We start from the raw sequence: 15,267 nt of genomic DNA, 5'->3' as shown, positions 1-15,267 counted from the left end.
AGATCAACAAAATCAAATGAAAAAACTAAATCAAAACAATTCTAAATAATAGAAGCTAAATAGAAGCGAAACAGAACATAATATGTTATAAAATAAAGGCTTAAATACTCTGGAGGTCCTTGAAATTGTATGGCGTACGAAAATAAGTCCCTGAAATTTTTTTTTCCGATTCCGAATCCCTGGAAATTGTTTTTTAATCAAAATCAGTCCCTGCGTGTGTTTCATGCTTATGTGACTCAATTTTTACACAGTCATCAATTCCACATGTATTTTTTCTTTTTCTTTTATTCCAGAGTCATCAAATCCATACCCTATGTGGCTCAATTTTATATTTTTTTTTTTGAAAAAGAAATGAATGATATTAATATAAAAAGTATGAGTCAGAAGCAACTTCAGACAAGAGCAGAGTACAATACAATCTTAACCACTGGGACCAAACCCACCCTTCCTCTGAAGAAAAAATAACCCCACCACCAACCCACAGAATGACTATAAACGTTCCCATGAAAGAGCCTCATTAAAACCTTACTAGGCAAAACCCAGTGGGAAAAAAGCCTAACAAGGAAAAATAGTACTCAATCATGGAAAAATCATTCTGCAACTGAGAACAAAATCCTATTTAAACAGCAGCTAACATAATACCAAAATTACAACCAAATGTCCAACAGCAATGTATTAAGCACCTCCCCAATATCACTATTTGCACTCAACTACCAGCATAAGAACCCCCTCCCTTGGACACATCGAGCATTTGAGTTTTGTATCCTTTAAACTTTGAATGAACAAGCATCACCATGGGAGAAAGCTATATCAGTAGCACGAAAATAACCACGGGCATGCCTCACACTTAACAACACCAATGAAATTCAGCAGCTGCATTATTAAATCACAAAAAGCCAGTACCCCAAGTCACAAATTTAACTCAACCACTTCTAGAACAGATCACGCACCTAGTTGAAGTAGATGAGTCACACCCATAACACATAGTATCTAGAAATACCAGTCCTTACAAACCAGTACCTGATCAATCAAATTATCATGGACAATGCACCCACAAACATTAGTGCTTCTGAATTGAGGTGTGGTGAAATACCATATACATTCCATGTGAGCCAAGGTCCCGGCATCTCAATTGAGGTATGGATGATTTTAACGGATTTGGGCTTCCAAACCTCTCAACATTAGTGCTTCTGAACCGCGTGGTTTTAATCCTAGCTCCTGACCAAGCAACCAAGCTCGCTGCGCGCGTGTTGTGACGCCATCCTCACCTGTAACTAGTTCTAAAAAATCAATCGGCAGCGCTATAGGTTTATTTTTGCTACCCTTAGGTCGTCCCCTCTGCGAGCTTTTCTTAGAGGAATTTGTGTTTGGGGAGTTGTGAGGCGTTGGTGTAGTTAAGTCAGCCAGCGATAGTTCTACTTCTTTGAACGGAGACCGAAGTTCCTGGAGAGGAGAGGAGGTTTGGTGTTGTGCATCACATCTTTGAGGGAGTGGAACGTTGCTAGTGGAATTCTGCCGGATTATTTGATGAGGAGAAGTTCGAACGTATTGTTCTTGACTTGCAGCTTCTGTCACGTTAAAAACAGAACCCAACGGTGCTGGCAGATAAGTTGCAAACCTCAACAAATCAATTTTATTGTGAATTCCTTGAGGCAAACAGGGCCTTTGCAATTGTTGAACTTGAAATGGGTCCTAGAAAGTTGAGTAAAGAGGCCAGCTATATTTTTGAGGAATATCCTGTGAATTGAATGAAAAACCTGTAACAGAATAGAAATTATTTGAAATAAAATCAGGAGATTTGAAAACAAAAGGAAAGATTTGTTTTTTGAATAGCATATTTGCTTCTGTTCTTGTATTTCTCCTCCATTCCTCAATTTCCTCCACCGTATAGCCAGTTTCTTTCAGAACCTGTAACTGCTCCAAAACTTCCTCCCCTGCGTTGAAAGCTCCATTCAATGCAGCAAAATTTGAATTTTTTTGTTGCACCCCCTCTTGGTGCGAGGACGGGCGGACAAAGGCTGCCGCCGCCGCTGGGTGCGTGTCCTGTAGCTGTGCTTCACAACCACCGGAATGCAAAACTGAGTTCGTTCCTGGAGAAATTCCCTCCACGTCCACCCTACTTTGGAACCCTTCCATTGTATCATTCCTGAAAACCTCATCCTCTTCTCCTGAATTAACATCAGCAACATCATCAAACTTTTCATCCAAACGAAAGACTGGTTCATGTGCCTCCTGACTGAATATGTCATTATCATTTTCCGAATAATCGCCGAAGTCAGTAGCATCCTCCGAGTTGTATAGCTTTACCGGAGTTGACGGCATGGTTTCCATCTTGCCATAATCATAAGCAATATCATCTTTCTCTACTAGAATCACACATGTTGTTCCCTCCATATCTACTGACATTGAAAAACAGTGAAGAAGCGGATGATGCATACGAACAAGAATGCGAGCAAAATCCGCCCGATGGCGCTGTTTAGTTGCGACATCCACTTCTACAAATCTGCCCAGCCTATTTCCAATAGCTGTAAAAAAGGAATCCGACCATAAACCTAGCGGAACTTGCCACAGACGAATCCACACTAGATGAGCAACCCCAAAAGTTAGCGAAGAACAGGGGTGTAAATCTGTTAATTTCTGTTCCAGGAAGAAACTACACTCTTCTAGAGTTTCTGTCATCTCCTCCTTGCTCTCGAATTCTAACAAAAGCTCCTCTGCACCTAATGGTATTAAGCGAAAGTTGTACATACCAATTCGAGCAAGTTCGTCCTGAATTACATCTACCGGTTTAGCCTCAAGAGTGCGAGCTCGTGCACAACGTTGGTACCAGATATTATCCATATCAGAAGGCGAAAATCTCAATTGTCCAACATCTGGTTGTCGTGGAGCCTCACGAATGCTGACTTCTTCCTTGAGTGTCTTCTTTTTTATGATCGGAATTGCTTGGTTCTGCTCTTTCTTAGGCCGCCATATTTTCCTGGGCACGGAGTTAGTGGTGGCTTGTTTTGGGTTTGCCCTTTTAACCACCAAATAATTGCCATCCATTCGAAGACCATTCAGAGTTCGAATTGCCCTCCAAGCCTCTTCATCGTTCTGAAACCGAACAAATCCGTACCGGAAACGCCGCTGAAATTTTCTCTTGAATTGGATGAAGACATCTTTCACTCTCCCTGCCTTTCCAAAAATTGTTTTCAATTTTATCAAGGTAATCCTGTCACTCAAACCATCTACATAGACTTAGAAAGACTGGCCCTGTGTCTTCATGTCCTGACCAACACGAGATACCGTCTGGCGCTGGCTATTTTTGTTTACTGAAACCGCTGGTATACTCCTCTGATAGTGCTGATGCTGTCGATCGCTCCCAAGCCATGGCCGCCACTCACGCTGTGATGTTTGGTGCTCCTGCTTCCGTCGTGGTAACCAGTTTTGCTGTTGCGTGTTCCAGGAGCTCTGGTGCCTCACTTGATTGTTTGGTTTGTAGCCATTGGACTGAATCTCCGTTCGCAACCACCGATTCGCCCGCCGGACATGACCTTGCGTCGGCCACCGTCGTGATTTGGGCCACCACCGTGAAGGCAACCCGTCAGAGCCTCTCTCTCTACTCCCTCTCTGGCTCAATTTTATATTTTAATTGAAAACTTTTATTTTTATTAAAGAAAAAACCAAAAAATAATAGAAAAAATAGGGTGAAGTTCAGAATTCTTCTTCAACTCATCCCCTCTTCTTCTTTTTCATACTTCTTCATCACTCACTTGAAATTATTTCAACCCAGAAAATACCACACCAACTCCCAAATCTACAACCTCCACCCAACCCACCAACACCCACCGACCCACCCAAAGATTGAAGCCCAAATCTCTAGATCTGCGACCTCCACCACCCAAAAACCCATAGAAAAGGAATCACATCAGATTGGAGTCATGGAAAGGAAAGGGTTTGGTTCAAAATTGGAGTTTAGATCTAGATTTATATGAATTGGCTACTTGTAATCCATTTCCTTGGAGGAACATGTCTACACCTCTAGTCTTCTTCGCCCCTCTCTCTTCCATCCCCGCCGCACTTCCCACACCAAAACCCACCTCTATGCAAATTTGATTGAGTTTTGAGATTAATGATTGGGTTGGGTTAATTGTCTTTCCAGAAGGTCTTGCGGTAGGTGCTGCTTTTGCAGTGTTATTGAATGCAAGAGAACAAAACAATTGTTCTAATCGAATCTACAATAATGGAGAAGGGAGGGGTTCTGCAGATATGGTGGTGGTGCAGTGAGGGGAAGGGTTGGAGAAGAGAAGAAGATGAAGTTGAATTTTCCAGAAAAAAGAAACCCCTAAATAATTTTCTTTTATTAATCCATGTGTAATAAAAGAAAAAGAAAAAATACACGTGGAATTGATGACTGTGTAAAAATTGAGCCACATAAGCATGAAACACGCGCAAGGACTAATTCTGATTAAAAAAAAAATTCAGGGATTCGGAATTGGGAAAAAAATTTCAGGGACTTATTTTCGTACGTCATACAATTCCAGGGACCTCCAGAGTATTTAAGCCTAAAATAAACTCAAAAAAATTCATTGTACATTATTGATAGACTGCAAAAAGAGATCTACATTTATTTTATATATCTCAATATCTTCCTATTAATCCCCATTATATATCACTTTTCTTTTTATCTACTGATGTACAATACTAACCAAGAATTATAGATTTATAGTTATCCATTGCAATAGTAGATGTTCTTTGAATTTGTTCCACGACTAGTCGGCACACCAACAGAACATGTCAAAGTCCAACAATGACACCTATCAAATTCGCCTATGTTAAGCAGCCCAAAAGCCAACCTTGATCATATTCTATTATTTTCTAAAGACCAAAGTACCAATCTCCAAACCTCAAATGGCAACTGGATCCACCATAGAAACCTTGCATGAGGAATGTGTTTCAGAAATTCTATCTCACACATCTCCACCGGACGCATGTAGATTCTCCATGCTCTCCTCAACTATGCGCTCAGTGGCTAACTCTGACATGCTCTGGCGTAGCTTCTTACCCTCTGATTACTCTGACATCATCTCAAGAACTCTTAATCCTCTCTCCCTCAATTCATCATCTTCATTCAAGGACCTCTTCAAAGCTCTTTGCAATCCACTTCTCTTAGATGGTGGCACCATGGTAAGTATATATTATGTCAGTTTGAATCAGCTTCTTTCATCATTCATTTCATGCTTGATTTACAACAATAGAACATTTTCTCTTATTAATTTTGTTCCTTTGATACATTCAGATTTTCAAATTGGACAATTTTTCTGGCAAAAAATCCTATATTCTTTCTGCAAGAGAGCTATTGATAACATGGAGCAGTGATCCAATGTATTGGACCTGGAAACCAATGCGTGAATCAAGGTAATTAAATTGACTTTTACTTATGTGTGTATTTGGATTAAACTCAAATACCTACTTGATGTACTATTATTCAAAAAAAAAAAAAAAAAAAATTGGCACGATCAAGTTTTCTTATTTCAGAATCAATTTTGACTCAAATAGATTATGGAATAAGGATTTCCGGAAGGTGAATAATCAAATTAGTCCCCAAAGCCAAAAGTGTTAGTTAGTAACAAGTTCATTCATAAAAAAAGGAAATATATCTACCACTCTTAATTGTATAAAATGCCTATCAAGTCATATGATTTGATCAGAAAGACTAATTTGGCCGACATTTACACAATATGATACCGCTTGTGTATTTTCCAAGTCCTGAGACCAACTTGTCATCATGGAACAATTTCAGGAATCAATTTGATCATTCAATAAAATTTCAAGACTTAACAGGAATTTAATAATTTTACAGATTCCAAGAGGTAGCTGAGCTAAGAACTGTGAGCTGGTTAGAGATTCAAGGCAAAATCGGGACACAGATTCTAACACCAAACACGTTGTACTCTGTTTACCTCATCATGAATGTCTCACACCGTGGTTACGGCCTTGATTCTGCGCCGTCTGAGGTATCATTGACGGTGGCGAACGACGTCGTGCACACCAAGAAGGTGTATCTGTGGAAGAAAAATGAGAAGAACATGTGTGAGAAGTATACCCTGTTTCGCGGGTTCCGTAGGGATGTTGCTGGAGAGACGTTGATCATTCAAGATCAGAAAAATCCAGGTCCATTGAAGTTATTATGGAGGTGGGTTATCAGTTGAAGGGAGGGCTTATAGTTGAAGGCATTGAAGTAAGACCTAAGCAAGTTTGACTAAACAAGATCAAGGGTATAGGGAAAGTTAATCCTTGCTTGTACAGTGTGAGAATTAATTACTTGATTTTAGCCATAGAAGCTGCCATGTATAATTGCAAATAGCTCGGAATAATTGGGGGGAGAATTGTTTTTTTTTTTTTTCAAAATTATAGAGTACAAGCGCCAAAATAAAACATACAAACTGAAAAAGAAAAATAATAAATGTTAGAATAATTAATCCTTCACATGAAAGAGTTTCATTTGTGCAAGAAAGAGTTATGGTTTTTTAATTGACCAATATCTTCTTCTTTTTTTGGAGGGGAGGGTGGTTTTTAATTTTTTATCCTTTGCTGTCTGCCGAGATTAATTCGTGCACTATCAGTAGAAGATTTTTCTGTTTGGTTACTTGACACCGTAGAGGACATGAATGTTTATGCAAGGGCCCTATATGCTTTTATAAGTCTTCGCAAATCGCGAAAAATTACGGTGCCCACTAGGGTGGGGAATTATCAAACTGGTCCACCCATGGACCAGTCTTTTTGACTGGAATTTTCAGGTTTGCCGGTTCTGGGCTTGTATGGGTATTGTTTTCTGATATTGCAATTAAGGGCTTGTGAAATACGGAAAATACGAATCCCCCACCAAATCGAAATGAAAAACTAAGGGAAGGAAGGGAATAACAGCAAAGTTCATTTCCCCTTAACCGAGAACTCATGTCTATCCCTAAACGATAGTCTCCATTGTTGCACATCTTGAAGTACTTATGTTTTGTAAAATCTGGAATCAGTGCTGGCATCTAATCTCGTTACTTCTTCTTTAGGGTGTGGTGGTGTTTGTTGTCGTTCTTCGGTGGGTGTCTCTCTATTCCGATTCCGATCTCGTACTTTTTCCGAAACAGGTGAGTTGAAATAGAAGATTTGGGTATGAGTTGAATCGTGGGTGTCTCTCTATTCTGCGGTTTAGGGGGTTTTGATTGCCTATAGACTATCACTCAAGTGCTGTCGTTTTTTACAATTTGGGTATGTGATTTGGGTGTGGGGTTTTTACAATGATGTTCGGATTTTATGAATTCTGGTAACTTAAGTAAGGATTTGAGACCTCTGGGTCATAAGTTCTTACTCCATTAGTGATCTGGAAGATGAGGTTGTTAATTTCCCCCATTAAATTTGATAAATTGAACACTGTTGCAGGGACACTTTACAACTGGTGAGTTGTTTTGATGGCAGACTTAGAAATTCCCAGTTGGTGTTCAGTTGATGAAGGTATTATTTGTTATTCTTCTTTCTAGTTTCTATTTTGCATAGGAACAATGCAAGACATGAAATATAATCTCCTTTATTAGTGGCATGATTCCTGAACCAACATGTATGTGGTTAAGTGACATTTTAACACAGTAGGAACTCGAGCCAATAGGTTAAGTTAATGGTTTCCACTCATTCTGAAGGTTGTATTGGTTTGAAAGATCAAATTTGAGTTATTTTGTTTTGTTGTTATTTCTTTTATATGTTTTAATTGCTTTCTTGATAGGTAACCACCTCTTAGTACTTTGGTTAGTTAGTCCTTTAAGGAAAATCATGTGGTTAGTTAGTGAGTTGGTTTGAGGTTAGAGAGAGTGAAGAGAGACTATAAATAGTGGAAGGTATTGAATTTGTAATTGGGAAATTGGGTAGAGTCTTGGTCTCTCGAATACCAGGTAGTTGATGTAGTTCTTAGATCTTACTTCCAATGATATTCAGTATTCTCTTTGTTCATTGCTTAGCCAGATCCAGAGAAACCTGATCCTTTCTTTACAATAATATTTACTAACCTGGTACTGTAGTGAGAAGTTGCAGTTTTTCTCATAGTTAGATACCTGTAATTTATTATTTGACTTGGTCCCTTGGTGCAGGTTTTTCATCAGATGGTGAAGGCAAAACCGCTGCTGTTGCTGGAATAGTTTCGTCACCAACACCGAAGTCGTCGGAGTCAATTGGTGAGGATGAAAATGGTGAAGCTGTTGCTATCGATACTATGGACGATGCTGCTAGTACTTTGTGGGATTGCATTGATGCCAATGAGATGAAGAAGTTTCATTTTTTGAATCGGCAGGTAGCATATGAGTTCTACAACTTTTATGCTAGAGTGAAGGGGTTCTCAATAAGGAAAAGCAAGATTTTCAGAAACAAGAAAGGTGTAATTGTGCGCCAAGACTTTGTGTGTCATAAGGAAGGTTTTCGCGAAGAGAAAAACAGAATGAGGGAAAACCGTAAGAGGGAAACTAAGGTTGAGACAAGGTGTGGGTGTTGTGCAAAAATGAGAATTCGTTTGGTGGGTGATAGTGATAGTGGTAGATGGCATGTTAACTTATTTGGAGATTGTCACAATCATGCACTGTTAGAGGGAAAGCAAGCATCCATGTTACCAGCACATCGGAAGTTAAATGAAGGCGATATATTGGGAATGAATAGTATGCGGAAAGCTGGGATTAGCACCACACAAATATACAACTTTATTGCTGACCAATCCGGGGGTTTTGACAAAACCAATTTTCTCAAGGTTGACATGTGCAATCAATTGACCAAACAGAAACAAAAAGAGCAGTGTGATGCAAAAGCTGTTTTGGTGTATTTGAAGGGACTTGGTTCAGGTGATCCAGGCATGTTTTGGTCACACCATGCTGATGAACAAGGCAATTTGAAACAACTGTTTTGGGCTGATGGGATTAGTCGAATGGATTTTCAAGTGTTTGGCGAAGTTCTAGCGTTTGATGCAACTTACCGGAAGAATAAATATGGTTGCCCCATTGTTGTTCTTGTTGGAGTTAACCACCATTGCCAGACTATTGTGTTTGGAACTGCAGTTTTGACAAATGAGAAAGAGGAAAGCTATGTGTGGGTACTTGAGCAGTTTTTGGCAGCTATGAAGGGTAAAGAACCAAGTGCAGTTATAACTGATGGTGCTCCTGCAATGCGGAATGCTATTAGTCGAGTATTACCTAGAGCTCATCACCGTTTGTGTGCGTGGCACCTTTTACAAAACGCACAGAGAAATGTGGGTGACCCTGTTTTTGTGAAAGGTTTTAAAAGCTGTATGTTGGGCAATCTAAGTGTTGGGCACTTCAAAAAAAAATGGGTACAATTGGTTAGCGATTTGAACCTTGAAGACAATCCATGGGTTCAAGGGTTGTATGAGAAGAGGCACATGTGGGCTACATGTTTGATGCGGGGTAAGTTCTTTGCCGGTTTTCGAACGACATCTCGCTGCGAAGGTATGCATTCACAAATTGGTCGCATTGTGCGATCTCGAAATAGCCTTCTTGAGTTTGTTCAGTATTTTGACCGTTATGTCAATTACATGCGATGGAGTGAGGTTGATGCGGACTACAAGTCAGTGGTAGGGGATGCTGTGCCTAAGACTAATGTTCGAGCACTTGAAAAATGTGCTGCAGATCTATATACTAGGACTGTTTTCTTAAAATTCAGGCCATGGCTGAACAGTGGTAGTGTAATTAAAGTTGCTGCCATTAAGGAGACATCATCATGTATGATATATTCCATGTACAGGTATTGCAAACCTGGTAAGTTGTGGCATGTCGCACACGATGTACAAGTGTCCACGTTTAGATGTTCATGTCAGCGGATGGAGACGTTTGGTCTTCCATGTGATCATATTATTGGTTTGTTGGTGCATTTGGACATTGATGTGATACCTGAGAGTTTAATATTGCAGAGGTGGTGTAAGTCAGCAAAAGATTGTATGAAAGGAAATTCTGAAGCCTCATACAAATTCTGGGAGTCAACAGTTCTTGCTAGGCTGGGTTCTTTAGTCATGAGAAGCAGGGAGATGTTTAATCTTGGGTGTGAATCTATGGAAGATTACTTGGACACAGTTGATGTAATGGCAAAGCATGTTATGAAACTTAAGGCAAAAAAGGAAGCTGCCCTTGGAGCTGGTGGTGAGAACCTTGATGAAGTGGTGGATAATGTCACAAATCCTGTCGTAGTGAGGAGCAACGGACCAGGTGGAACCTCAACTGGGAATGGAAACAAGGGGAAAAGAAAGTGCACAGTGTGTAAGGTGGAAGGCCATAACAGGGCAACATGCCCCCAGAACAAACGAGCCAAAGTTTGTAATGAAGCTGGAGCTGGTCCTTCTACTGCCTCCTTGGTTTGAAGTTGAGGTAATGAATTGACTAGTAATGTAACATACATGATACCCATGATATAATCTTACCCATAGGAACTGACTGATTAATGCATTGTTTGTTGCAGGAACTGCATATGGCTGAATGTGTTACAATTGTGATGTTCCTAGGGATTCTAAGGCCTTTTGTTTTTTACTGGATATTGGTGTAATTGACTAAGTTTGATGCAACATGATATAAGTGGATATTGTCTGTAACAGATATTTGTGTTTTTTCCATTCCGTGGTAGTAATGGTAGTTAAACTTAATTGTCAGCATTATTGTGTAATGATTTTCAGATAATTGGCATTATGTCTGATGCTATCAGGTTATGCAAACTGTGGTTGTAGTCATATTAAATCCCATCTTTCAAGTATCTACTATGGGAGTATTTGTTCCAGAATGTCCATTATATTATTACTATGACACATCTAGTATGGGAGTATTTGTTCTAGAATGCCCATTATATTATATCAGATAAAGTTGCCTGGTACTGTCATTATTATAAGAAATCATGTGGTTTTATTTTTTAGACTGCATATGGTATTTTTTAATTCTCCATTTGTGAAGTATAATACTTTAATAATTGGTGTCCATGAATGGAATGATTTCGATATGATGCCTATCCAACCTTTGAGCTAACTGTATCCATTTTGAAATTTTGAGATGTTGTATCAGTTACTGGAATGTTTGGATATTCCCTCACAGTTATTACAGTATAAATGTATAGTGAAGCCAAATGAGATATCTGTGTGATTTAAACTAGTTTTTGTCTCATTAGATCAATGTTGCTTCTAGCCCATTTTTGAACTGTTCATGCGAGCATTGTAAATATTTCCTCACAAAATTGTTTTACAATTTACATTTTGAAGGAAGATATGTGAAGTGTGCACATTATGCCTAATTATTTAACAATGACTAATCTTAACTTAAGATGTTGACAGCTTCAAATACCACATTACCATACATAATAAGTCAAACATGGAAATAAAAACAGAAATACATGTCCTACGCATGATTGATTCATCCCAAGCATTAACTGTACATGCAAAACACTTGAAGCACATTCCATGTGCTGAAACCAGAGTTTTGTACCTTAAGTGCATGGTTGGCCTGATATATTTACACAACAAAAAAAAATTGAATACCACTTTTCATGGGAGCACAACTACTTTCATAAACATTTTGTGGTACCCAACTGAGCAACCAACTACTCATCAAACGACATTTCATTCTCCCATAAGGTCTTTGCTTTTCCAAGTACCATTTCAAAGTGCTCATTGTGTGGCCCAGTCAAGATTGCCATGGCAGCCTTCATACGCACAAGTTTATCCTCCACCTACAATTGACATTTATGCAACATGCCAGAATAATTAAAACTTGTTCATGGACAGTTAACTAAACATGACTCCAATGATGTTTCATCATGGGCTTACCCGAGGGAGTAGGTTGGACATAAAGACATCATCCATTTGCAGCCACTCCAAGGTGCATATGGTTGAGTGTTGAGTGCTTAAAAATGAAAGGAGACCAATCAATGTTGTGGGCAATGAACATAGTTACATGAAGGTAAGTTGAATAGGCATAGGCAAATAAATATATTTTGCGGGGCCAATTACCTTGTTGTGTTGTCCTCACTAGATCTTGCTTCTTCAATATCCCATGTACCAAGCTCAAAGTTTCCTTCGAGGTAGTTTTGTGGGTAGTATGATGAAAACATCATGCGGCCAATTACCTTGCCCTGTCACAATCTCTCAGACATTAAATTCTAATAGACAAGAATAAAAATGTGTGATCATAAATGAGAAAACAAGTACATACAATTTGCCTTAAGGATCTTTTCCTAACTGAAGTTTGTTGTGAACTGAGGCATGAGTCAACTAGGTAAATGACAGTCTCCTCCATAGATGCAACCATTAAATACCAATGGCCGTTTGCCTCCCTAACTGGAACATAGATCTATAGCAATAATAATGTCAATGGGATGCTGTATGAAGTTGGTGCAAAAATTTGTTCAAGTAATAATAGTAAAACTTACGTATTTCAAAGTGTCAAATGGTGCCATCCAATATGTTGCAAACTCAGGAAGCAGTTCTTCCGACATCTTGCCCTTCAAAATAGCCTCCTGTATGGAAATTTGTGTTAGGTGTTGTTCCGGATGAGTAAACTTTCTCTTGTCCCAATTGACGACCCCATTTTGAACAACTCCTCCCTGCATGCGAATTTTGGTTAGTTCTGGGATGAGTATGAATTAAAAGTTCAAAGTTAGTTGCACTTAGTGGTTGGTATTTGTAAAAACACCATACCTTGGGTCACCATGTATCTGAAATACATAGGCGCATAAACGGAGATCATCAGTTGTTAACGCCATCTCAGGGGTTGGGCGAAATTTGGAGGCCATTCCCTTTGGCAGAATGTGACCAACTTTCTTTGAGGATTTCTTGGTTACCGGTGGCTTGAATGGCCTAGCCATCTTTCTTGGTCTACGGGTTGGTGTAAAATCAGTTGCGACATTTTTTCCTTTGTCCTGCAATTTGAGAGGGCAGCACAAAAATTTTATTATAAATGAAATGAGGAAAGAGTAAACACACACTGTATGGCATGATGCCTATACAAATGAAGTACTAAAGCAAACTTTATTACCTGAGTATTGTCTTCTATAGGAAACTGTTTGGACGTAGATACATTAACCCCAGGTGTCATCAATTTTGATTGTGTCGATGATTCAATTATGATACAATCATCAGAGTCTGAATCTGAAACATCAAATTGAACATCCAGACCTTTAAGCAAGTCTTTCCCCCTTGAAACAATCCGTTTCTTCCTGGTTTTGTTTGCAATTTTGTTGGGTTTGATAGACGCTTCTTTTGCAGCTCCATTGTCAACATCAGGACCCTCAACTGGTCCCTTTTTTAGATAGGGTACATCTTCATCCGATAACGTGAGGTCAACACACATGTCTAACGTTTTCTTGACCTCATCTAAGGTTTTTGGGTCCGTCGCCAACCTTTTAGATGACACTTGTCTGGGAGGCAAAGGGGCAGTTGGGGTGTCAGCATCATAAACAGCAGCACTTGCATGGTGGGAGGAGCTTCCTTGATATATGTTTGGTGAAGCCTTACTTTCCTTTGTCTCCACCGTCTTCCTTTCAACCAACATCGTTAATTTTGAATCCAGCCTTTCTAGAAGCTTTGTGTTGTTGCCCACATGCCTATTCATGGCCTATTGAAAACAATCACAAGATATTGGCTTCAATACTTTGATTGAACCAAAATACAAACTCGAGATGTACAGGATAAAGGAAACATATTGATCACAAGGGTGGAGTGCTTCATAAAAATTATACAGTGACACTTGTTCAAATCTTTGTTAAAAAAATAGTGTACACAGGGGTGGAGTGCATCATAAAAATTATACAGTCACACATGTTCAAATCTTTGTTAAAAAAATAGTGTACACAGGGGTGGAGTGCTTCATAAAAATTATACAGTCACACCTCATAAACCATATATCAGTAAATAAAACAAAAAATTGACACTTCTTTGTGAGGTTACAATCAGAAATACCTGTTCACAAAAATAGGTTAAGTGATTGTGGAGGGCTTCATAAAAATTATACACTCACACTTCATATACCATATATCAGTAAATAAAACAAAAAACTGACACTTCTTTGTGAGGTTAGTATCAGAAATCTTTGTTCACAAAATTAGTGAACACAAAGGTGAAGGGCTTCATAAAAATTATACACTCACACTTCATAGAGCATATATCAGTAAATAAAACATTCAAGCTTACCTTCATGTAACCAATGAGGCTATTCAAGGCCTTCAGTAATGTGAATAATCCCTCAAGGAAATCCCTTCTTCCCACTTGATTAAGCTGTGTACAAAATGGAGATAAGGAAAGTGTATTTAGTGCCAAAGAGTGTTCAGAAGTACAGTTTAGGAAACAAAATACGTAGAGATAGAAAGGGTGACAACCATGTCCCTCAGCTCATGCATTTCTGCCTGTGCTTCATGCTCTATTTCATCCTCTGTTTCAACGTCTGCAGTCCTCCTTTCAGCTTCTCCTGCGTCAACGTCCATATCATCTTTCATTCGCTCGTTCCCCTGTTGCTCACCTCTGCAAACCAAAAACCGGTTAGTGGTTTGGTGATTTTTAATGGGTCAGAAACAATGCTAAAAAACGACCTTACTGAACTGTTTCATACCTGGCCATGAAATAAACATCTTAATGATGCTATACAGCCTAACCCGTCAGTGTTTGATATGACAGAAACATATAATAACATCATCTAATCTTGTGACATGGAGAATTGATTTAACCAAAATATAACTTCCAGCATACACTAGATTAATAGTCAACTACACCAAAATTCACTACCCAGTCAGCATAATAGGGAAGTTGCTTTGACCAGTCAACATAATTTCATCTCAGCCAACATACCTAATGGAGCCATAATGGAAAATTAAGGAGCCAAAATATAAGATATTACATATTACATGTGAATAGTCCCATGGATATTCATCCATAATACCACATCAAGTCACGCATTAGTGTCACAAGCACCTCAACATTCAAACTACATTACAAGGGTGGTTTGAGTTATAACTGTTCCTGCTTTTGGAACTGGTTAAGCATCAAGTGTGCTGCAACATACCCCTGAGGTCCAAATTTTGTTGCCTGAGACTGGAATTTTCCATGACCAAATCAAAGTTCTCAACCTCTAGGCATTGAATTCTTTGATTCTTCACCTCAACTTTGTGATGATTGTAGTCCAAAATACGTAAATTATTGGAACTTTCCAACCTTTGTAGCCACTTGAGTGAGACTTGTTCCATTGCTAAGTCAGGTGATATCTCATAAGGGCCTACTTCAAC

At 39.0% G+C, this 15,267-nt stretch overlaps 2 protein-coding genes across 2 annotated transcripts; both read left to right on the top strand.

Moving 5' to 3' along the window:
• Positions 1 to 4,754: 4,754 nt before the first annotated feature.
• Positions 4,755 to 6,574, top strand: LOC130716637 (F-box protein PP2-B15-like). The gene is made up of 3 exons (XM_057566618.1): positions 4,755 to 5,166; positions 5,279 to 5,397; positions 5,843 to 6,574. The coding sequence occupies exons 1-3, from the start codon at positions 4,891 to 4,893 to the stop codon at positions 6,189 to 6,191; spliced, it is 744 nt and encodes a 247-aa protein (XP_057422601.1). The 5' UTR covers positions 4,755 to 4,890; the 3' UTR covers positions 6,192 to 6,574.
• An 868-nt stretch (positions 6,575 to 7,442) lies between these two features.
• On the top strand, positions 7,443 to 10,557 carry LOC130719779 (protein FAR1-RELATED SEQUENCE 5-like). Its single transcript, XM_057570388.1, has 3 exons — positions 7,443 to 7,485; positions 8,112 to 10,369; positions 10,474 to 10,557. The coding sequence occupies exons 1-3, from the start codon at positions 7,443 to 7,445 to the stop codon at positions 10,555 to 10,557; spliced, it is 2,385 nt and encodes a 794-aa protein (XP_057426371.1).
• The last annotated feature ends 4,710 nt before the right edge of the window (positions 10,558 to 15,267 follow it).

The sequence above is a fragment of the Lotus japonicus genome, chromosome 5, assembly GCF_012489685.1.
Source record: "Lotus japonicus ecotype B-129 chromosome 5, LjGifu_v1.2".
Classification (NCBI taxonomy): domain Eukaryota; kingdom Viridiplantae; phylum Streptophyta; class Magnoliopsida; order Fabales; family Fabaceae; genus Lotus; species Lotus japonicus.
This window is presented reverse-complemented; position numbering and strand designations above follow the sequence as displayed.